We start from the raw sequence: 25324 nt of genomic DNA, 5'->3' as shown, positions 1-25324 counted from the left end.
TTCGCCGTGGCGTCATGCTACTAACGGGCGGTTGTCAATTGCCCTCTCTTAACCCTTCCGCCAGCTTGCGGGATTCATCAGAACTGATATGCAATAAAGTCTGCGAGATTCTCCTGACTCGCGGAAAGTCGTATGTTGGCGAGACGCGTAAATGCCCGAATGATCGGTTGAGGAAGCACTCCGCCTCTTCAGCAACACCTCTAGGACACGAAAGGTATGTCTTATACAAGATATTTCGCCTTGACAAGATTGAGATTTGAACACGACGAAGGATTCAGTCAAGCTGCAAAATTATAATATAAGGCGGATGTTTGAAGGCGTTCTTGAATCAGTCCTAGCATTGTTGTTGCCTTCAGCGTGTTTTCTTTTTTTTTATATTGGCAGCTAGCTTACGTAGGTTAATTGCAACGGTTCTTCTTTGAAACTACGCTTTGCAAAGAGCGCAGCAATTGAATCATATAGTTCAGTTATTTCGCTTACACGCGACCGTTATGCTTCCCCTCCCTTGTCTTCTTTTTTTAAATTTTAGCCGGATGTTCCAACATTCTTTTGCAATTCTGCTATTCGAAACCGCAGCACCGCTGCCCAGTTTCCGAGTCTCTCGCTAGTCAGTAGCGCTCTTTTTTGTTTCTGCATGCGCGTCTTGAATGTACCGTCGCGCTCTGCCACGTTGTTTTTTTTTTTTTGTGCGCGTGGAGCAGCAGCTTCCGTTGACAATTTAATAATACAACTTTTGCGACTGGGTCAAATGCTCTCGTTAAAACTTCTTATTACGCTGCTTTCTGGCTGCATCAACGGTATCTGCTTAAGCGCGAGACACATATGCAGTTTTAGAGGCGGTTTTCCGTGCCAACACCCGCGCCAAAGCCGCAGCCGAAAGACGTTAGACAGGTCTCAACAGCACGCGGAGCCGATTCGCACGCGCATACGCACGACCGACTTGCGGGGTGCTGCCGTGCAGCTAAAACGTCAGACGCATGGCCACAGCCAATGGCAGCGCGGCAAATATGTGATGACACTGGTGACAAATATGTAAACATAGGGCACTGGTGGCGCCCATGTATCCGGTCCACCGACACGAGGGCACATTATCTGCAATTATGCATTATAATCTTTGGTAAGTGGAGCCATACAAAAAAAGCAAACATCACAGTTTCGTCTGAAGGCGAAGCCATGAATGCGAGAGCAAGAAATCGAAATGGCACAGGAAGAACGGTAAACAACTAAAATATTACACCATCTTCCGCTAAAGGGAACCATGTGTGGATGCGAAGCAGAGGGGGGATATGGTTCGCTTGAGCGGGAGATGGTGTAATTTTTTTCTTGCGCTCTAGAGCCTGTGCCTTCCTCTGGCGAAGAATCAGCACTTTCTTTCAGTCTCCATCCAGCTCCCGCTGCGTGGAACTGCCGGCGTTCGAGGTATTCGACTCCCGCAAAGTCGCAAGATCATGTGCGTCTGCCTGTCTGCAGTCCATGCCATTGTTGTCCTCGTGGGATTCTTCAGCGAGGGAAGGAGAGCACGAGCGCCCCGCGTCTAGGGCCACAGAAACAGAGGCGGCCATCTGCCGCTCGTGCCGCCTCAAGACGCCGGAGGCGTCGCTGCTGCCTAAACGTCGCAGGACAGATTGAGGCGCGCGAGAGGTGGAGTGGGAGTAGAGAGGGGGAGGAGTTTGGAGATGAGGAGAGAGTGGTAGTGGAAAGGAAATGTGGAGAGGGGTTGCGCATGCGCAGTAAGGGTGGTCACGCCGCACACCACCACCGGATTGAACTCTATCATAAGATGCTTCGCTGCTCAAGATGCTAAGATGCGCGCTGCTCCAGCACAAAGGACAATGGAAAAGAAAACAAACAAGGCCAGTGCGCACAAACAGCTGTCATACTGGACACTGGACACTTGCAGCGCGCTGTTCAAACACAAAGAAGAAGGCACGAAAAGAACGCGCAGGTATACACAAGACGAGCGCGAACTGCCACAGTTTTAATTTGACTACGCCTAGCTACTTTGGCTCTTCTATCTAGCAGCTCACGCCTTACGCAAATGCGGTTGCTACAGCGAGCAAAGTGACCTTCATGTGTTCTATGGCTTTAACGCAAACTTTGCGCTGAAAGCACAAGATGTACAAAACTCCCCATAAGAGATAAGTAGGGCAAGTACGGTCTACCACGCCCTGTATGGCAATGTACAAGCCGGAGGCGCAAATCCGAACTCCGGTGAAACACTAGAACGTTTTATAATTGGGGACCCAAGAAAGTCATGAGCCGCCAGGCCGCATGCGCAGAACGCAAACCACTCTCGGACTCTTGCGCCCGTGCTATCCCAAGACCCTGTAGCACCCTCCTTTGGACGGCGAACAAAACGAGAGAGCGCGTGACCTCAAGAGAAGAAAATAAAGACGGGGCTTGGCAATGGCACGTAAAGCCACGGCTCGCGTTCCCTTCTGGCATCGATTCTGGTCACTAAAATAAAACTTCATTTGGGTCTAGTTGGTACGTATACCTAAGGCTAATTATATCGTAGTTTTCAGATGTTAAACCGCCACGATTATTATTAGGGGTGTGCGAATATTCGAAAATTTCGAATATTCGTCGAATATTACATTCGAAATATTCGTATTCGATTCGAAAACCGTGTATTCGAAAAGTTTCGAATATTCCATAACTTCGAATATTCGAAAAATTCGAATAAGCGATTCGATTATCATGCATACAATAACTCGTCTTCCACATTTCTGCTGCGTTTGTATAGCTAAAAACGTTGCCGAGAGGAGCGATAAACATCGTCGTAAGTACACGGAGGCACGATATCTGCCTGCGACGAGTGCCCCAATACCTATGATTTATTGCTGGTGCATCTCCGACGTGTAGCGCTGTTGGCGATCATGTAACCGTAAATTTTCAATATTATGCGGCCGTAACGTGCCGCACTACCACTCGTTCACTATGCGGGACCACTTCTGAAGATAGACAGTGACCCACGTGACTGGTGGCGGACTGTAGGTACCTTCAGATACCCCAGTCTGGCAAAACTTTGCCCCATGTAACTCCCTATACCAGCCACTTCTGTTCCAAGCAAGCGTGCCTTTTCAGTGGCAGGGGGGGGGTGTCTCTGTTAGAAGGGAGCACCTGCTGCCTGATCATGTGGAGCAACTCATATTTCTTCATGATAACATGTAGTCATTACTTTCATTGTGCTGTGATATTTGCTTGTGTTGTGATTTGCATTGTGCTATCCTGGACATTGTGTTCTGGAGATAGCAGTGTATGTTGTGTTGCCAGTCAGGCTGTTAATGTTTTTTTTTTTTTTTTTTCAAATAGCTACATGTTAAATAAAATATTGTTACTGTGGCGGCATTTTCCCTTTGATATTCGATATTCGATTCGATATTCGAAGGTGGACATTCGTATTCGATTCGCATTCGAAAAATTTGATATTCGCACACCCCTAATTATTATTCCTGAGGCTAAAATTACAGCACAAGCGCACTTCTTTGTCCTTCCTATTTCTTTATTAATTCTTTGACGTTGCACTCATCTGCATATGATTTCGTGCCTTCGCGTATCGAATACTATCATCCTTGCTACACGTTTTTGTTTTAGAGCCGTTGTGTGCGCATAAGCGGCAAGGTTGCCTTGGGCTTATATACGCATAGGCGTATGAAAGACTGAAGCAGTGGTTAGTAAGCGCTCGTGTCGAGCGTTTCTTTTCTTCATGGGAGACTTGTGCGTTTGCGCTGTAATTTTAGCCTGATGATTCCGGTCACGGTGTAAGATATATGGGAAATCTAGATCAGTCCTCTCGTTTTTCCCTTCTGTGGCATAAGCCTACAAGAACGAAAGCATGGCTCGCACCACTACGAGCCACGGGACGCTCTTCTTTTTCCCTGGCCCACTGGCCACCAATGGCGTAGCGCTACAACCCCAAAAATGGAAAACTAGGGTGGGTGGCCAGGGATACGACGCAAACGCAGCACGGGCAACAATGCAGCACGGCCCGTGTCTCGCACAATTTTAATTTCGCCACGTGTGGCGCCCCATGCTCTTCACCCGATGCCGCCTACGTTCGTATTCCCCGTTAATATCCTCTGGAGGAAACGAATGACTCATGACGTAATTGTCTAAGGCAGCGCGCTGAGGAACGAGTGGTCGCAGGTTCGAATCCCTGGTGGCGTGCTTCAGAATTTTTCTTCCCGAATTATGTTTATTTGTGCGTTTTATACAGATATATATACATAGTGGGATATGACGGCGACGGCGATGGCAAAAATCCGCCGAGAGTGTCCATACAAGTGCTACGAAACAGAAGAAAACATAACTCCAGTTTATAGTAACTAACAATGTGCTTTCAGTGTACAGCTTGTTAAATATACCACCAACGCTTACCTCCCAGGCAGTGCTTGAGTTTATAGTCTGTGAAAAAGTAGAGAGCAGTGGGTCAGTTGCTAATGCGGGCGCCGATGCCAACAGCTGGCATGGAAATAACCAATGCATTTAAGATCAAAATGTAATATTGAAAAAGGAAATGGAAACGTTTCATGCAAAATATGAACAAAAACTAAAAGAACTGCTCAGTAAATAACGAAACCTAGCGTCGTGTCTGCAAACTATGTCTCCCTAATAAAAATCCTGCTATAGCACCCCTCAAGGTCATAAGAATTTCAAACATCCCTAGAATGCAGATGGTAACGGCGTGTCCTTCAGTGTACCATATCATTGCAAACCGACAATCACTATCCTTGGATTGAGCGGCAGTGCTATTTTCAGGAAAGTATGATAATAAATGCATCCTCGAGAATGTTAAATTATGGATTATCAGTTAAAGTTTTTATGTCTAAGACGCGCATACAGTACGTCATTTGGTATGAATGGCGCTATCGAGCAGAGAAAAAATAGGGTGCAGGAGCGGGAAGCGCGGAGAATCTCTAGCGTCAATAACTGCCGCCAAAAATTATACAGATTAAAAAGACCTACAAGATAATTCCATGCTGAGGATAAAATAGAATTAAGTAGGATTTGCTTTCAGGGCGGCATAAGACAATAATTTTCTGTTTTACAAAATGCAGTTGGCATGGAAGCCAGGAAAAAAAAAGTCACAGTTTCGCCGTAAGGGCGATAGCAAGAAAAGCGTCCCGTGATGTACGCGCTGCTACGCTGCAGAAACATGTGCCCCCCGGCAACAACTACCGCGCGAGCAGACAGCGGAAGGGCAAGGTTCTCCCTGCGCAAATATTAGAAGAAGCGAGCGAGCTGGCCGACGATTTTTAAATGCGCCCGTTGCGCTCCTCGCGCCATCTCGCTGATAATGAAGAAATGCTTAAAAGCGCCTGCCGTGTCTGAGTCCTGCCAGCGCTAAAGGGTGTGCATATAACGCTCGCCATTAGCTACGTGAAGGGTGTGCGCTTCGTGGCGCAGTGGTTGCGCCACGCGCTTACGAGCGAGAGGTTGCTGATTCGATTTCGCGCTTCGGAAGCATTTTATTTTTCTGAGTTATTTAACATGTTTAACTTGGCGCAACGACGACGAGGACACAAGAGGAGACAAACCACAGCGCTGACTCGCAACTGAATATTTCATTAGAAGACAAGAACGAAAAAAAGGGGGACACTTCAATCCTCACACCCACGTGACACAAAACCAATGAAACGGCAAGTCAGCTGACATCCTGAACAATAAAGAGCCTCACGCAGACCATGATTACTCTCCAACACCAGAGAAGTTAAGATATCGTGCTATCTAGATATCGTGCTATCTATAGTCTTTCTAGATAGCACGATATCTTAACTTCTCTGGTGTTGGAGAGTACGCGTGGTCTGCGTGAGGCTCTTTATTGTTCAGGATGTCAGCTGACTTGCCGTTTCATTGGTTTTGTGTGTCACATGGGTGTGAGGGTTGAAGTGTCCCCCTTTTTTTCGTTCTTGTCTTCTAATAAAATATTCAGTTGCGAGTCAGCGCTGTGGTTTGTCTCCTCTTCTCTTGTGTCCTCGTCGTCGTTGCGCTAAGTTAAACATGTTCAAGTATATGCGCCTTCATAAAAAAACAACAGTTTATTTTGTCGACGTTCAGATCTGTGTCCAATGGAAACGTCGACAAAATAAACCGTTGTTTTGTATGAAGGCGCATGTACTCTTATATTGATAGCCTTGCGGCAGCAACCGAAGTTTATATATATATATATATATATATATATATATATATATATATATATATATATATATACGGTGCATGACGGCGGCGACGGCAAAAACCAGCCGAGCCTGTCCATACAATTGCTATCGCAATAATAATGATTTTGTCTCAGTCTTTCGTCGTTTACAATCGTCGATTATCGTGCTCACTATGGTATCCCACCACACCAGAAAACTAAATACCCCAACGCAGTATCAATAGGACATATCATGCGTTAATCAAGAGAACATTCTGCCTCACTGAAGACCACAGCACCTTGTGGACACCTAGCAGCTCATTGCAGGGACTGCGTATTGCGAGGCATATCCCGATCAAGCCTCCGTCATAGCGAAAGAAAGCGACAAACTCAAGCGGGAGATAGAAGAAGCCCTGGAGATCGAGAAGTAAGGTCGCACGTGCGTCAGTGCAGCGTCAGTTGTTCTGACATGAAAAGAACTTTCATATCTCTCTGGCATGTGAAAAACTAGTTCGTAGAAACCGCACAAGGCACCAATCACTGTTTGATACCTGCTGGTGACTGTGCGTGTCTTTGGGTATTTATTTAGCCGCATGCATATAAATAAAAAAAATGCAGTTAGTACAGCGGCGTCCTTGTCTGTGTTCCTTCTGTCGCTCGTTTTAAGCTCCGCTGCTCAAACCAGTGTTTTCCATATCAAGTACGTCATGACATCCTGCCCAGCAGTGACGTGGCACTTAAACCTGTGTACCACTGTGCGTGGTATGCGGGTACGTGCCATAAGTGATTCGCTGCCTATATCAACCCATACTTTGGAAATACTAACGCTACCGGCAAAGAAACCGTACCGGGGGTACTCTAAGCCCTCGGAGCGCAACAGCTATGGCGCGATTGAGCACTAAGGGGTGAACGAGAAAGACAGAAACAGGCCTTCTACCACAATTGGGCGCGCCGGCGATGAGAAAGGGGCAGAACAAATATCGCAACAAAGCATTCGAGACAAAGGAAACGGCGATGTGCGTTCGATGTCACGAACCCTTGAATTTGGCGATGGGCGGCCGTAAGCTACGGGTAGTTTTCTCCCTAATAGCTAACATCTACAAGAACATCAGGTTACACGAACCTTATTTAAGAGAGATGCCAATTAATGGGCAAGTGTCGAGTCCTGCCTGATTCGGCTGCTGCTGTGGTTTAATCCACCCATTTTATGTGCGCTCGGCAAGAGCCACGGGGAAGTGTGTGTGGATTAGACAGGTAGGCAACGAGGCAGAACATGGTTGCCTGTGCCCAGTGTTCTCGTTAAGACCCCCTTCGGAGAACTGCAAACCGAGGCCGACGTTTCGCAGAATAAACGAAGACAGTATGGCTACCTCTTTTCAAATCAGTCCGACGGTATGGTGAGAAGAAGTAGGAGCATTGGAGAATGCGTGGCGCATGCGCAAATACCTTCTACGGCTAGAGTAGAGATATCATAGAGGCATAGAGTTTCCTACAATTACCTAGAGGGAACTCTGGCGTTGCGATCGTTCAACCACCGTGGGAATAATGGGTATTACACGAATTTGCCCAATCTTTGTGCTCACGGTTTCGAACGCACTTGTGGCTTGGTTTATTGCTGTATTTTAGCGTTCCTTTCGGATGAAATAATGAACCGTTGTGAACTTCGTGACCAGATCTGAATTGCTGAGCCTAAAATGGTTAAAGTGGTGAAGTGGAACTACTGACCTATGCTGAAGTTCATATTGCGACAAAGAGAATGCAGGCGACGCGGAGCCAAACGGAGCCGAGATAACGAAGTGGGACAAATTCATGTACTACCCATCATTCCCATGCTGGCTGAAGCGCCATGCCTTACAGCTCCCATACACACTAGCGCCAGAGTTCTCTCGAGTGTATATATAGGAAATTTTATGCCTAGAGGAACTCGCGAGTTCAGACAAGGAGTCACAGGTTACCCAGCAATTAGTAGCAGAAAGTGTTCGAAGCGACCGTCCCGAACAATAGCACAATTGCGTTTGGGGGTTCCAACGAGCTAAGTTATAGTCTAGACAATTTTTTCGTGCCCCGGCACACTATGAAAAAGAAGGTTCTCGCCAACGCAACGCAAATAATGTTGAAAACTGATGTTGTCTCGGAACAGAGTGAGCATACCTCGCCAATGTGGGAGGCACCTTGAAAGAAGCCGCGGCAATGCATCAGTAACAGGAAGTTGAATGCGGTTAGGCGAAACGTCAGCGGTACCCTTGTCCCAGCATAAAGGGACGGGAGAATAAAAGTGCGGGTGCCCTGATCCGACGCTCTTCTTTTCATGAGTATTCGCAATCTGACTCATGTACAGTAGTTTAAGTTTAGTTTCTTCAGTTGCTTCTTTTGTTCTTCTTTTGCTATTGTACCCGTTTCGTAAACACTTGAGCTTGGTCTGCGAAGGACAGACACTGAGACAGGAATATAGGTTATTTCAGATTTGCCAATTTTCTCTCAGTTGTTGTTTGCCGCGAAGGTAGGTGATATGCACCTTCGATGACATGGAATTTGAGATGGAAAAGAGTTTGATAACCTGGCATATGTCGGGAGGGTTTGTTTCCTTGCCTTATCCCTGCTCGGGTACTTTGTGGATATGATCGCTAATGTTAGTTCCCAGCCTTCGATCTGCGGAGACGCTTCCGACCAAAAGCCCCACTTCGTACGGATCTGCCGACCCTCCTTTGGCGAGGGAGTGAAATTGAGCCGGAGCCGAATTTTTCATGGCAAGCTTTCATTTTCCCCTGACTCCTGCCTTTTTTGTACACCAGTAAGACGGTAGTACTTCTCGGGGAACTTTAAGCGCATTAAGTTTTCAGTATTAGCTACTGTCAAACACTACTATCGAAAACCGACTCTCAAGCAAGCGTAACGGTGACAAAACAATTTTCTGCGTAGCACTAGCATGTGCTCTCAGTGGCGTACCAACTTGTTCGCGAGTGGGGTGCTGCGTCTCTCACTCTGCCCGCCATATATATATATATATATATATATATATATATGTATATATATATATATATATATATATATATATATATATATATATATATATATATATATATATATATATATATATATATGCTTGACGTACCATATTTGATTTATCATTTTTTTGTGAATTTTGTACATTCACTTCACCCTCGTGTTGATGCCCTAAAAGCGGCTATACGCTTGTACTTCAGTTCATTCTGACGAAGGCCCTGCCACGGCCGAAACGTAAATGAGTAAAAATATGCAATTTTCGTATGTGTGCTCCTTCATTTCTTCAACAACATGTGCACCGGACCTGCAGAACTTTCTTTTGAATTATATATATATATATATATATATATATATATATATATATATATATATATATATATATATATATATATATGGAGAGAGAGAGAGAGAGAGGAACAACATTTTCTCTGAATTTGACGTGATTTTTTATATTCATAGAGATGAGTAGATAGATGATTTGCTTTTTCACAACTGTTTGTTTTCAATCAAGGAAGAATTTGCAAAAACAGATTGTGCAGGCTGGGCCGTCCTATACCGCGACAACACAACAAAGTTTAATAATATTTTGGAAATTTTACCGTGGAGTTTAAAAAGTAGAGCCACATTTAAACTGTTCCTCATCCGAGCATTCCATCTTCAAACTTCACAGTCTCACTTTGGCGTTGTAAATACGATGAGTATGAATAACCTGCTATGACTCTAGTACCTTAAATTGTCCCTTACTAAACAAAACATGTGGCTGACAAAGCCGGGTACTTCGCTGAAGTCTTTAGGATAAGCCGAGTGCCAATTTCTTCGCTCTTGGAGTCCTCTAATATAAAGTCTTTCTGAAGAAGAAGACCAAGTTTAGTCGATTAATATTTATGGAAACTACATTGAGCTGGTTGTTCATAGTTATAAGAACATAAAAACTACGAATTTATATACTAGGTGTCGTTCCTTGCCCTCCTACTTTTCCCACCTTGGGTGGGAGGTGGACGGGAAAGCGGTGAAGTGGCCCCTTTACTCCTCCCCTCCGGCTCGTTCAAGTAAATAGACTACGCAAATTGTGTAAGCTCAAAGTTTCTTTGAAAAAATGTGGGCGATTATAACGTTAAACCACCCCGCATTGGCTCCTTCCGTATTTGTCGTTATCTGTTAATGATTATTTGGTCGAAATGTTTTGGGCCACGCTCACAGCACCTTCTCGTAACACGACGCAACAAACGACGCGCATGTGATCCACCGCGTAATTATCCCTTATGCATGACTGCGTAAAGAAAAATTTATACTAAACTATTTTCAATAGAGCGTATTATTGGTCATTGGTTCTTTGCTATTCGTCAAAAATTTTCGGTATGCCTTAAGATCGCCTCCGTGTTAGGCGATGTTATAAGTGTGCGAAAACTCGCGGCGTTAAAATGAAGTCTGCACAATAAGGAGCGCGTTACTGTGCTGAAGAATAATTTTTTTTGGAATCGCCAGACAGTGCCTCCTCCTGAACGTAATTCAAGAAGGCTGCCCGCCAATCTCATTGGCAGTGGCTACTTATAGCAGCGGGCGAGATGGATTCATATGTGTATAAAGATACTTTCAGAAATACTATAACGATGTTGAGCTGTTTTTGCGCGTGAACGGCTTTCTGTCAACTCATCGTTGCTGACAGAGAGGTAGAGAGAGAAATAAACATTATTAGGAACAGACACAATCCTTTGCAGGTGGGCAGCCTTCTTAGTCCAGAAAACCATGGACACTGATCATCTCCCTGGTGAGGTAGATCTAGTTTCGGAGCAAACTTGAAAGCTGGGCTTCTCAATGTGCTCGACTCCACTGCCTTGTTACAAGCCGCCGCGACCGCTGCAGGCTACCATATGATAAGCAAGGTGAAGCAGGTTAATCGGAGACAAAAGTGGGAATCTTTTTTAGCTCTCCTGGCTAGGCACAACCAAAACACTCCACGCTTCTGCACATCTCAACTCACAGCAGCTTTGATATGGAGCAGTGGCAATGCTAGTCGTTTTCAAAGAAAGAAACTAAATTTCCTGAAAAAAAGAGCGTTTGATCGGGCTATAAAACGTTTACTGGTTCCCGCCCGTATATGCGTCGCCGATTACGTAAATTTCAGGCCAGGCAGATCGAAATAAAAGCATGACAGATTGCTGTAATGTTATAGAGCACCAGCTGCGTGATAGCCTCCTCTGCAATGCTCGAGCTAAAGACGCGAAAACGTGGAATAGGCAGTCCGCACTGCAGAGAGCCCACAGTGCGTGGTCATGACACACGGAGTCGTCAAAGCTGAATCAAAGGGCAAATTTTATTACATTATTACGTTATTGCTGCGTTCAAGTAAAGCTTTGCCTGAGTTAGTTTCCCAGTCTGCAGCCGACATTGACCACTGTCAAAAGTGGGAGGGCTCCGCCCCAAAAAATTTCTCAGTGGGGGGGCTAGCGCCCCCCCCCCCCCCCGGTAGATACGCCTATGTGTACTCTCATATCGGCGTAGCAGACGACGCGCGAGCGCGTTTCCTTTGCTCTATTCTCCCTCGGCGAGGCACAGAAAGACAGAGGAGGCGCTGGTTTGTGTTACAATTGTGTCTTGACGCTTCGACGGCACTGTATTCATAGTTGTTCTGCCCTGTTTCAAGAATTTCATTGTTTCATAATATACAACTACAGGGGAACTTAGCGCTGCGATAGTTCAACCACCATGCGAATGATGAGAAGTACACGCCACGGTGATAGAATAGGATAATAGTGTCACAAGCTTCCGCTGCGCTGTAAAGCCCTGTTACTGCAGCTATTTTTTCAGGTTTAAAAACTTGTTTGAGTATTTAATGGAATGTAGTGGCTGCCAGCCAGTACCGCCCACAAAAGTAGGTGTACCAACCTTTATGAAGCTTAAAATGGTCTAATCGGCGCGCGTAGTCTCGACAAGACTGACACAAAGTGCCGATCGCATGGGACGTGCGTGTATTTTAACGCTTGCGTATTTGTGAGCGAAAAATCATGATCTTGTCAGTGACCGAAAAAACGAGGAAAGTGCAAATAAAACGAATAATAAAAAACTTAGGTTCGAGGGAGAATCCAGACACACTTAATCGTCATCAGCTACAAAATCATGAACAAAGTGAGCAGCTACGTAGATTCGAGTGCTGCCTTACGGACGCGTAGTGAGGCCTTCGCTGATTCGCAAAAGGAAGAATTATGGCGTAGTGGGTACTTAACAACTGTACTAGCAGTAGGCATTCAAGGATAGTTTGAAACGGCCAATGTCATGCGCACAGTCGTTCGTGTCCTCACGGTATGGTTGAGGCATGAACCGAGAACCCACGGCAGGCTAGCAGTTGAGAAAGCAATGCGCACGGGGCCTAATTACGCCATTGCGTTCGGCTCTTGAAGGTGAAGCTCAAGCGTCCTCCAAGTTTTTTTTTTGGGGGGGGGGGGGGGAAACGTGAAAAATTCCTACCGGGGAGTGTACGTAGCAAAATATACTTGGTCTTCGCATTATTCTGTGTAGAGCTGGGCTTATCGACGTTGTAAATTTCTGTTCGCCTGGCCGAAAGAAAACTTAACTCTTACGCGCGGTCTCCAATTGCCATATATATTTATATTTGTATATATACACATACATATAAATTGTAGCGAAGCCTTTGAGATGAGTAATGTGTTGCGCTCTCCATAGCCTTCTAGTGGGTCGTCCTCTTTGGCTCTTCGCGCTCGCGCTCTCAGTCCGTATTTTGCCTTGACTGCCACCATTGGATATCGTAGCCGACTACCGTCAAATAAACGCCTCAACAAATTGGCGGAGAGTGCTGTGCTCCCATTCGATGCCCCTGGAGCTCAGATCCCGTACCCTACCAACTACCATGACTCAAGACGCTGCTCAGCAAACGCCTCCTCCCACAAAGACCACACGCCCCGGTGTCCCCCGCATCCGCGACCCTCCTATCGTCACCGGCGCGGATGGGACCGACGTTGAGGACTGGCTTGCGATGTACGAGGTTGTGAGCGTTCCCAATAAATGGGAGGAGGCAGGCAAACTCAGCAACCTGGTTTTCTACCTCGCGGGTGTGGCGGGCCTGTGGTACAACACCCACGTCACCGATTTCCCCACGTGGTCTGCTTTCAAGACCGCCATCATCGATGTGTCTGGCCGCCCTGCCGTTCGTAAAGTGCAAGCCGAACAACGCTTACATGAACGAGCTCAGCAGACCGGTGAGTCTTTACGAGCTACATATAAGACGTCCTGGACTTGTGCAAGAAAGACGACGCAGCCATGCCTGAGTCTGACAAGATCCGCCACGTTCTGAAAGGCATAGACGACGATGCCTTCACTATGCTGCTCGCCAAGAACCCTCGTACTGTGGCCGAGGTGATCACGCTCTGCCAAAGCTACGAGGAGCTGCGCCGGCAGCGATTGCTGACCCGTCAACCTCTATCACGCGACGCCAATCTCGCTGGCTTGGCGGCCATTTCTGATCAGTCCGCCTTGCTCGCCGAGATCAAGTCATTCGTGCGCGAAGAAATTGCCCGCCAGTTCTCCCTACTGGCCTTCCCTCACCCGCAGCATCTTGAACAGCCGTCGACCACGCTGCTGGCTCCCTTACGCCGCGCTATTCAGCAGGAAATCGCGGAGGTCATGCCGGAATACCACCAGCCCCCTCCGACGCCTGCGCCGCTCAGTTACGTGCAAGTTGTAGCCAGGTCACCCCAAGCGATCCCTGTGGCTGCCCCACTGACTTACGCCGAAGCCGTCGCCAGGCCTCAGGCCTTCGAAGCGAGTGTGCCGGCTGCGTTTGCCGACGTCATACCTAGGCCACCGATGCAGCCCATCATGCAGTCGTATCAGCAGACGCCTCGTCCACCGCGTCCCGCGCCATGGATGGGACCTACCCCGGCGAACAGATGGCGCACTTCTGACAAAACCGCCCGATTTGCTTCGCATGCGGTTGCGCCGGCCATGTCGCCCGCTATTGCAATCGCGTGCAGCCGCCGTATATATATATATATATATTTATATATATATATATATATATATATATATATATATATATATATATATATATATATATATATATATATATATATATATATATTTATATACGTACATGATGCAGTCTGTGCTCGGTTGCCGTAGATTAAATAGGAAAAGGGTATACGCTTCTAAAAAAAGTGACAGTTTCGCCTGCCATAGCAACGAATTGGAATGTAACGAGAAGAACGGAAAGTAGCGCGAAATTGGCAGCGCGTCACTCGAGCCCAAAGGACGCACGAAAATAACGCACACAGGACGAGCGCGAACTATCATGCGTCACAGCTCGATACTTGAAGCGCACTGCTGAAACAAAGCAGGACGCACGAAACAAACGAACAGGTATACACAGGACGAGCGCGAACTAAACCTCGCAGTTGTTACTTATTTCTCTTTGAACATCGCGCTCCTTTCGCAAACGCGGCCGCTGGAGCGAGCGAAGTGACCGTCGTACGCTCTACGACTTCAGCGCGGGCATCGTGGGGAAAGCACAAGACATACAACCCCCGGCTCTACCCCGCGCCCGCCCCCCTTCTTTCCTTGAGATAAGCGCACGATGGCGACCATGTGCACGCGCTGTCGGGCAAAAAGCATCGGCGTGCTCCTCGCGCCATCTCGCTGGTAATGAAGAAACGCTTATAGGCGCCTGCCGTCTCTGAGTCCGGCCAGCGGTAAAGGGTGTGTATATAACGCTCGCCGTTAGCTACATGGGCAATCTGCGTTCCGAGGCGTAGTGGCTAGCGCTACGCGCCGCCGAGTGAGAGGTCCCTGGTTCGATTTCGATTCCGCGCTTTGAGAGCGTTTTTCTGAATTATAATTTTCTTTGAGGCGTTTGTTTATATATATATATATATATATATACACATCCCTATACATATACGGTGCATGAGGGCAGCGACGGGAACGAACACAAGCCAGCTGAGACTGTCCATATAATTGTCATCGCAATAAAACTGTTTATATGTCGCACTTTCGATCGGAGACCGACCTTCATCATGACGAAATTTACCAAGCTTGGATGCGCTTATATATCATCGTCCTCCGAGCGGCGAGAGAGAGAGAAAAGGTAAAAAAAAAAACTAAAAAGAAAGTTTTAGGAAAAGGTAAAAAAAACAGTAAAACAGGAAAAAAAAAATATTGAGTCAAAAGTAAGAAGAGTCGCGAACAGACCACGCGCACATACTTGGGCATACGAAAAACACGTGTTTTCTGAGGAAAAAATGCCAAAAAAGGAAAAATATGTGGATAGAGATAAATTGACCAGGTGTCACATCAAGCATATTATATATATATATATATATATATATATATATATATATATATATATATATATATATATATATATCAGTGTTGCGGAGTTGCCACATTGTAATGACTCTGGAATCATTCCACATTTTCGCCACCCCGGAATGAATGGGGACAACGCTTGGAGGAATGGAAGCACCTTTTGCACGGAATGGAATGGGAATGGAAATACGTCTTTTTCCGAAAATAGAGCACGCTTTCTTCATCGCGCTGTTTTTGAAACTTCAAAATTATGAAGTCAGAGCCTGGAATTTAACAATAAAGCATTATTTTTAAAATGGCTTGGCAGATTACAAGCACGGTACATTTATAAGCAACGCGCCTACTACAACTCTGTCCTTATATAGTCAGTGTTGCTCCGAAGTTTCTCTATTCTTCGCGTAACCGCGGTTCTATGCCGTTAGTATCCGTCGTGCGGAGCTGCGGCGGCGGCATACAGGTCACGCTGCTGAAAAGCCACTCAATACTGGCGGCGTCTGGCGGCAGACAAGGAAATTGCCGCCGTTTCGGTTTCCGAGGGAACCGTCCCCGCGCGTTTCTCCCGCTGGAGTGTACTGACGCTCCGCCGAGGTCACGGAACATGGACGCGGAGTGCGTTCAGCCGCGTTTACTTTTAGGGGCGAAGCTCCCTATAGCATCACCTGGTCGGTCGTCGCTCCATGCGGCGTGTGCCCGCCGTGGCGTCTCCCGTATCATTCAATAGATGGTGCTGTACCATAGAGATGCATGCAAACTGCAGTTGGGTGATGATATACTAGATGGCGCTGTCCCATAGAGATGTGTGCAATATGTGTGCAAAAAAAAAGAAAAGAAAAAAAATAGAAAAAAGAAAAAAGCAGCGGCACCCTGCACGCTAGATGGCGTGCAGTAATCAAAGCGGCGTATCGCTTTGATTACTGCTGGGCGAAACCACTGAACATTTCACGGTGTAACCATGATTGCTTCAGGAGCTTCGCCCAAGCTCTTCATCATTCACCCGTGGATATGCTGTAATTTTTTAGGGGCGAAGCTCCTTAAGGCGGCACCCGTTCGTCTCTCGTAGTCGTAGTCGTAGTGCGTAACCAGTCTTACGCTTTGACCTCCAAAGTTGTGCCGGTGGGAGATTTTTCCTGTGCGCTGTTGAACAATAAAAAATTCGCAGCGGTAGCTAAAAGCCGACTTCTTCTGTCTCTCATTCCCATTAGCAGCCATTCTTTACCTCCAAGGTAGTGCCTGGTGAGATTTCTCCTGTACGTGATTAAACAATAAAAATTTTGTTCAAAACGCCGTTGATTGATGAAATAAACCAAGGAAAGGCGCCAGATGTTTTGTAAAAGCAAAACAGAATAACGCCAGATGTTTCTAAAGCAAAACGAAAAGACGCCAGCTGCTTAACGAAAGACACCAGATGTTTTCTAAAGCAATGGTTTTCTAAATAATGAAAATTCACAGCGTACATTTAAAATTAAAGTGAGCTGCAATTCGTCATAACTCATCGAACCTTTAGTATAAACGCGCCCGATCTCACGTCGGTGATGATGTACTGGGCAGAGTTCACGGAAGATTCACGGTTTACCGATGAACCTCCGCAGCTTCGCCCACTCATCATCATTCACTCCGTGGATATGCTGTGATTTTATCTCTCACACCTCCCTCTAAGTGATACTGGCAGGGCGGTGACGCCGGCTCCCTAGATATTTGCTCCATCTTTCCCCTGCAAGGTTTGCATCCGCTTTTGCAGGTTTCAACAAAATGTCTACGTCCTATTACAGGCAAGGAAATGCGAAAGAAGAGTATACTGTGCGCAGCAGCTTTACTACAGCCCTCTAGCAGACGCTGATCTCAGCTGTTACTACGGGCTGTTACTAAAGGGAAAAGTTCGTTGCTCACCGTACGGATCGTGTAGTACTGATTGCCGAATAACTTTTCCAGCTTTCCTACGAATAGTACAGCCCAAATACCGAATGTAGACCAGTGAACTTGAAGGGATGACCTGCCGAGGCCTTGCCCAGCACAATGGCTGGGTGGGGGCGCCCTAGTTCCGACGTGGGGTGGGGGGAGGTAAGTGTGGTCAAGTGTCATTTTGTGCTCTCTATCCCATGGTAGGAAAAAATTTCGAGGGGGCGGGGGCATGGGCATAGCTGCAATGACGTGGCGGGCCTGTTTCGCTGCATGGGCACTTTCCCATTCCACTGGTTCTCTCGCTGTGAACGACAATGCGGAAGCCGTTCAGTTGGTCTGCCAGATCTTTGTGAGTTTGATTTCACGTTGTTTCCTGATGCACGCTGCTTTGCGAGTTTGACTGCACATTGTTTCGAGATGCCACGCTGGCTGTGCTGGTTATGACAGCGATGGAGTGGAATGTTTCTAAAAAAAGTGTTCTCGGCGCATCAGTTTCTTCAAGCCATACTGGTGCCGGTTACTGTCGTATTTGTGCAGTGCATTGGGGGTATAGCATTGCACGGGCCTACCCGCAAAAGCGGTCCTGGACCGCGGGCCGGGTAGTTTTCGCGGTGGGCCCGGGCTGGGCACGGGACTGAAGCTCTGGGCTTAAGGTTGGGCACGGGTTTGAAGTGGCATGCTCAGGTCGAGCTATGCTTGGACTTTGCCCCGTTCCTAAAGAGACACAATGAATTGGTTTGTATTATGAAGTGTAATCTGATAACTCTTATTCATTGTTATCACCGTCATGAGTTGATTAGTAGAGGGGAAAATGAAGGTCAACGTTCCATTTTTAAATTTCGCGCCGAAGCCTCATCTCCGCGCATGACGGTACGAATTTGTCGTATTTCGGGGACATCGACTCAACGGAATTTCCTGAAACTTGGTATGTTACGTTTATGCCCTCTCGAAGGTCAATCTGCGATATTTTTACCGAATAGGAACTACGTAGGCTCTAGTAGACACCGCCAAAATCTGTGACGTCACGGCGTTTTATGCGCGAATTTCAAGGTTGCGTCGCCACCGCATTTTCTTTGTGCGCGCTTTGCCGCTAAACAAGAGTCTTGTCGCAGCGAACGGGGTGATATTGGAATTGTGAAGGAGTAATTGTCTGGCAATAAAAAAAAATTGTTTTTAATGCGAAGCATTGCTTACCGAACCTTTGGCACTTTGAGCGTTTCTATGTCAGATCAATCAAACTATCTATATATCTAGCCGCCTGCGTCTGGATGCTCGCATGATCGCCTCCTTAACTTGGTCTAGACCAAAATTGGCATGGGAGGGAAAAGGGATTTGACGAAAGTGACTGTCGGGCCATGACATGAATAACGCGAAAATCGTGTCGCGCACGTCGTCAAACGATTTCTTCCAGAGACGTGTGGCATATGCCCGTTTACCACGGGGCGTGGGGTAAGGGTACACGTCACTGGTGGTTGACAGTTTATATCTACCCACGAACGGCGAGAACAGACATTGGTAATTTGAATGAGAGAGCGTTAAGAAAGCCGACATCGTTAACGTTGACCCGACATATGGAAAGAACAAGAATTTGGATCCCAGCAGGAATCGAACGAAAGCATTTTGCGTGGCAATCAGGTATTCTACCAGAGAGCCATGCCAGGTCTATAAACTGGTTTGGAAAAACAGCCCATGTAGGCGTAATGTCGGTGCAAAGTCATTGTGTTTGGGGTATTGGCTATCTAATTTTACAAGAAGGCAATAAACATTCCTTATGTACTATTACTATACAGGCGTGATATCAGATTAACGCCTGTGGTTCCAGTGTTGGCTCCGCTTTTGGAGCAGTTGAATAAACATTAAATTTCCATTTCTGTCATTCAGCAAGCTATATTGAAGCATTGCTCGACCCGGAGCAATATTGTAACGAAAGTGACGTGTGATGTTCACATGATCGCACCATAAAGTGCACTTAGTTTCGATAATACTGACGTATGCACTCTAACGTGAGGGCTGACGTTACGTCGCACCATTAGTTACCCTTTAAACGCCAGTGTGGTCGACGTGCCTCGTAAGCCTGCAATGTACACATAGCCACTGCACTTACAAAAACACGTCGATCTACCTCATAACGCTTGGCTCAAAGCCATAAAATACAGCATGGAAGTAATCGCTCACTGCTTCGCATGAAACAGGTTCCCACAACGCTTGGGATCTGCTCAATTTTTAAATGCGAAGCATTTCTTAAAGAACCTCAGGCACTTTGGCCGCTTCTATCTATCTATCTATCTATCTATCTATCTATCTATCTATCTATCTATCTATCTATCTATCTATCTATCTATCTATCTATCTATCTATCTATCTATCTATCTATCTATCTATCTATCTATCTATCTATCGGCCTACGTCTGGGCGCTCTCCTAGTCGTCTCCATAACTTGTAATATACAAACATTGGCATAGCAGGGGATCAGTGTATGGCGAACACTATTCACTGGTCATGACATGAATAATGCAAAATACCTGTCGCATACGTCATGAAACACCTTATCTCAGTCGCGTGTGGCACATACCCGTATACCAGAGTTCATGTGATGCGGGTATGTGCCGCAGGTGAGAACGAGTCTCAACCAACACAGTGACCGCGAACACACACATTGACACCCAGGGAAAGTAATATTAATAATAATTGTTGGGGTTTCATGTTCCGAAACAACGATATGATTAACGCCGTAGTGAAGCGCTCCGGAAATTTTCACCATCGGGTATTCTTTAACGTGTACGGAAATCGCACAGTACACGGGCACCTATCATTTCGCCTCCATCGAAATGCGACCGCCGCGGCCGGGATCGAACCCGCGGCCTTCGGGTCAGCAGCCGAGCACCGCAACCGCTAAGTAAAGTGAGGAAGCGGAGGACAGAACTCCCCTGGAAGAAGCTCAACTACCATCCACTCGTCCGCGTGGTCCGCAACGTGGGCCATGCAGATTACGCAGAAACCGAGGTCAATGCTTCATATAAAAATCACACCATCTCCCGCTAAAGGGGACCATGAGGCGATGCGAAGCAGTGTTTCGGCATGTAGAGCCCGCGTTTCAGAGGTGAAGGGAAAGGAGAGAGGGGAAGTGGAGAGGGGGAATGGAGAGGGGAAAGAGAAAGGGGAGGGGAGAGGTGATGAGGAGAGTGAGAGGGGGAAAGGGGGAGGGGAGGGGAGAGGAGAGGGGAGGTGGGGAAAGAGGAGAGGAGGAGTGCTGGAAGGGTAGAGGGGCAGTGGAGAGGGGTATGGGAAAGGGAAATGAGAGGGGGAAGGGGAAAGGAAAGGGATAGGTGATGTGGAGACGGAAAGGGGAGAGAGGGAGTGGCGAGGGGAAGTGGAGAAGTCTTGCGCATGCGCAGTAAGGGTGGTCACGCCGCACACCACCACCACCACCACCACTGGATTGAACTCCGCTATAAGATGCTTCACATCTAAATATCTGCTGAGAGAACCAGGCTTCTAATCATTACTGGTGACTTCAACATTGATCTATCAAGACTCAATAACGCTTGGCTGGTATACTGCGTGAGAGACGGCTTGCATGTGCACATGACATCAAAAGACCTCCTTGCCACGTGCACGACAGGAGGCATCATAGATTATTTCATCGTAAGATGCATCCAGGATTTCCACCAGCTGCACTATACCTCGCACTTCACTACACTTTGACTCCTTGTAGCTGCTATCACGAAGGGATCCGATGAACAAGTCCGGTCCAGCTGCTGGTGCTGACTGATCACGGTGATGATGTCCTTGTTCGAGAACATTCAAGAATCCTTTCTACACACACAAACGGGTTCGTGAAACGTACATGCGTTCTCCGTCATAACGGAGAAGTATAAGCATAACAACTGTAACTATGACTGTAACGTACGTGCAGTGCGCCTGCGCGTGCCACTCGGCTATGTATATATGTAGGTAAACTTTCCTGAATGAAGGTTAGTTGCGAGTAAAGGCCTGTCCCGTGCATCTCTGTTCCTTCTTTGTCCTGTTCGGATTCGCGCTATCCAGTATTGAAGAATACAAGCACTACATATCAGCTTACCGCATCTGGTGTTTGTAACACCCATGTTGCTGTTGGCATCATTCCGCAACTGTACACAACTGGTTATTTAATACATATGCGACAATTCAAGATATGAATATGCTTGTACTACATCCATATTCCTCTAACGTCATTCCGTAACGTTTTGCTCAATGTGAAAAATTACTCCACAGTCACCATCCCGCGTATGCTTCGCATAGCATCGACTCCCACGGTACGTGGGAACTGCCCAACACTGAAGAGCAATTTCAGGCTATTGAAAGCACTATGACTGCTTTGATGGCACAGCTCACCACTATGAGCAAAAGCATCGAAAATATTTGCGGCCCTGTCACCCAACATGTGACGAGTAACATTAAAACATGGCCCTACGGTACCAACCCTCGCAGCCGAAGGGCTAGTCCCCTCAAGGACGTTAACCGTCCCTCGAAGGTTTCTCACGGCTTCGACCTCCCTCAAGTCTCTGAAGACTCCGAGCTCCTACTTGGACAGGGCACCGACGTAGTGGTTGAGTCCCTCCCAGCCACCCAAAATTCTCAACATGGCGATAGCACTTAAGCGCTGTCCCCCATCGCGACCTCGAAAACATCAACTACTTTCTTTATCTCAGTGGAACTGTAGAGGCTTCAAGGATAGGGCCAAACGGGCCCATTTTCGCCTCTATCTTGAAACCTTCGAACACCTGTGCGCCGTCGTTGCGCTTCAGGACCCGGGCAACGCCGTGCACCTCTGAGGTTATAACACTTTTCAGCGGAACCCGTTCACCTGCATTCTTGCACATAAAACCTTTACTGCGTAAGAGGTGGACCTCGACATTTCAATACCCTACTCGTACACCATGGTCACGGTCCTTCCCCTGCGCAAAACCGACCCCCAGTGCGCATCCTCAATATTTATTGCAAACCTAAACTCAAAACATCGCGTTCGCTGACATCTTTAGCAGGGCACTGAAGCTCGCAGGGCGTCACCCCCTCTGATTAGTGGGCGACTTCAACGCCCCCAGCAGACGTTGGGTCTATCGCAAGGAAGAGATGCGGGGAAGGAAACTTGCAGAGCTAACTTCCACGCTGGGCATTGCTCTTCATATCGACCCTGCGCAAATAACTCGTGTAGGTAACTCTGTCAGCCGGGACACCTGCCCTGACCTAACCTTTACAAAAGACACCAGACACGCAGGCTGGTTCAATACCGAGGGTTTCCTCGGTAGCGAGCACTGCATTGTCAATACCACATTCTCTACACGACCCCTCCAACGCCCCATCGCACAGGCTCACCTACTCAAGTGGGACGCCTTCCGGAAGTCTGTATCTGCCGCTCCCATCCTATAAGTTAGTTATTCCCAGTGGGCCCAATCTATGCTCCAAACACTAAGACAGCCAGAGCCTACAATACAGCTCACGGATAGTGATCCGGATGTGGATAACCACCTCCTCCATCTTTGAGAGGCCCGCCGCAACCTCACAAAGAGATGGCGCCGGCGAAAACACAACCGCTAACTCCGTATGCGGATACTGGATACAAAAACTCCGCATGCGGCCGAGTACGCTGCCCAGCTCGCCGACTCAAATTGGGTAGATCGGTGTAATACTGCCGGCAGTCAAATACCGGGCCGCTATACATGGAAACTCTTCTTCAGTCTCATTGACCCAGCTCAAACACGAGGTGAAACACAAAAACATCCAACCCGAGCCTTTCAAAATTTCCAAGGCTCCACAACGCACCTAGCCTCCTTACTACGGGACCGATATCTCTGCACTCAGCAGGACCCGTCGGGACCCGAGTATCTTTATGCAGGCAGGGAGAACTCGGCACTGGACGCTCTTTTTCAGTTACACGACCTCCCCGCCGCTCTAGCCAAAATGAGGCGGGGCACGGCTCCCGGGCAAGACAAGCTCACCGTAGAAATCTTAGCAAACCTACCCTGTACAGCACACCAGTCGCTTCTCGACTACTATAATACCATCTTGTGTGGAAAAATACCCATCCCTCTAGATTGGAAAACGTCTCTAGTAACGTTCATCTCTAAGCCAGGGAAACCCATCAACACTGAGAACCTCATGCCCATTTCTCTTACTTCTTGTGCAGGGAAGCTAATGGAAACTGTGGTCAGAGGTCGGATCTTCTTCTAGCTGGAAGAAGACCACATTTTCGCCGACTGTAAATACGGCTTCAGACCCAAGAAACGCTCGCAAGACATACTCCTACAACCACACCACGGGATACTTACTCCGGTAGAACACCCTCACAACGGCAAGATCATTCTAGAGCTTGACCTTAAGGCAGCCTTCGATAACGTTAAGCACGAAGTCATCCTAGCGCACCTGAGTGCCACTAATTGTGACGAGCGCGCCTTTAACTACATCCGAAATTTTCTTGCCGACCAAGCTGCATACATTCGCATCCAAGACGAGGAATACGACACCTATCATCTAGGCACGCGAGGCCCACCACAGGGCGCTGTGTTGTCGCCGCTGCTTTTCAACTTAGCTATGGTGCAGCTCCCTCTGCTCTGCTTTTCACTTAGCTATGGTGCAGCTGCTGTCGACGGGATAAAGCATGCGCTTTATGGCGACGACATCACCCTGTGGGCCACAGAGGGAAGCCTGGGCGACATGGACGACAGCCTGCAAACCGCAGCCCATGTAGTGGACCAATATTCGGCATACTGCGGCCTCGAATGTTCCCCACAGAAATCAGAATTCTTGCGCATTTGGCCTTCGCCGAAATATTCTTCGTCCATTAACCTTTCCCTGCGCATTGGACCAATTAACGAGGTACAGGAGATCCGTGTCCTTGAACTCTACATTCACAAACACCGCAGAGTCTAGACAACACTTCACAAGCTTCATAAGGTTGGAGAACAGGTGGGCTGCATGGTCCGCCGGGTCTCTAACAAGCGGGGAGGTCTCAAAAGCAAGGATGCGCTTCGTTTCGCACATGCTTTTGCCACCAGTCGCATCTTGTATGAGACTCCGTAGCTGCACTTGCGGAAGCATGATGAAGATTCTTTGGAGGTCACCCTCCGGAAGATCATCGAGCGAGCCCTAGATCACCTCATTTGGGCTTCCGGTGCAATACTTCTTGCCTTGGGGGTGGTCATCACCTACCGGGAGCTCCGGGAGGCTTACAGAACAAACCAATACACCCGCCTGGCGCAGACGCCGTCAGCCAGACGACTCCTAGATCGCCTACACATCAGGCATGAATTCCACACAGAGGAGCGGGTACGAGTGCCCGAACATTGGAAATACGCGATCCATGTTCGACCACTCCCCACCGATGTGACCCATCAATCACACGCTGGGCGCCGGCAGGCGCGGGCTCTTGCCCTCCGGCGCCGATACGGCTCTAAACAAAACGTATTTTACCCGGACGTTGCCGGCCCTTACCGCGGGCGTTGGTATACGGCAGCCGTAGTCCACGAGGCAGGCATGTGGATGGTCTCTCCTTCCGCGCACCCAATGCTACCCATGCTGAAGAGCATGGGTAGCATAACCCTAGCCATGTCACATGACACATGTAAAGCTGTATTATCAGACTCCAGAGAAGCCTACCGAAATTTGAAACTGGGACGGATGTCACCCTAGCTGCAAAATTCTTACATCCTGTCCGCGGGTAGGTTACCCCTCTCCCCACTCAATATACTGGACTCCTGGCTATCAGGGCCTTGTAGGCAATGAGGCAGCGCACGCTGCCGCCCGCGCACTGATTCCCCGGGGCACTGCCTCGCCCACCGATGACCCCTCTGACCCAGAAGAGAACTCTCCTCTTCTAACTTTTAAGGACATAACCACCCATTATCGGGACACCCACCGCCGCTTCCGTGCGCTTTGCAAAGGGCTCAGGAAGGTGAACGAGAGAATTCTTCTCCGGCTATTCACTAA

General features: G+C 47.7%; 1 protein-coding gene across 2 annotated transcripts in view; it reads right to left on the bottom strand.

Moving 5' to 3' along the window:
• LOC119386764 (uncharacterized) overlaps positions 1 to 25324 on the bottom strand; it is a 72501-nt gene that overhangs the window by 43623 nt on the left and 3554 nt on the right. Inside the window, exon 2 of one of the 2 annotated variants that reach the window (XM_049413235.1) lies at positions 4381 to 4407. The exons of the other annotated variant lie outside the window; for it this stretch is intronic. Within the exon in view, the coding sequence (XP_049269192.1) occupies positions 4381 to 4407 (27 nt within the window). The remainder of the gene's footprint in view (positions 1 to 4380; positions 4408 to 25324) is intronic. 2 annotated transcript variants of the gene reach the window in all.

The sequence above is a fragment of the Rhipicephalus sanguineus genome, chromosome 3 (assembly GCF_013339695.2).
Source record: "Rhipicephalus sanguineus isolate Rsan-2018 chromosome 3, BIME_Rsan_1.4, whole genome shotgun sequence".
NCBI lineage: Eukaryota > Metazoa > Arthropoda > Arachnida > Ixodida > Ixodidae > Rhipicephalus > Rhipicephalus sanguineus.
Note: the sequence above shows the minus strand (reverse complement) of the source record. Positions and strands in the feature narration are given on the sequence as shown.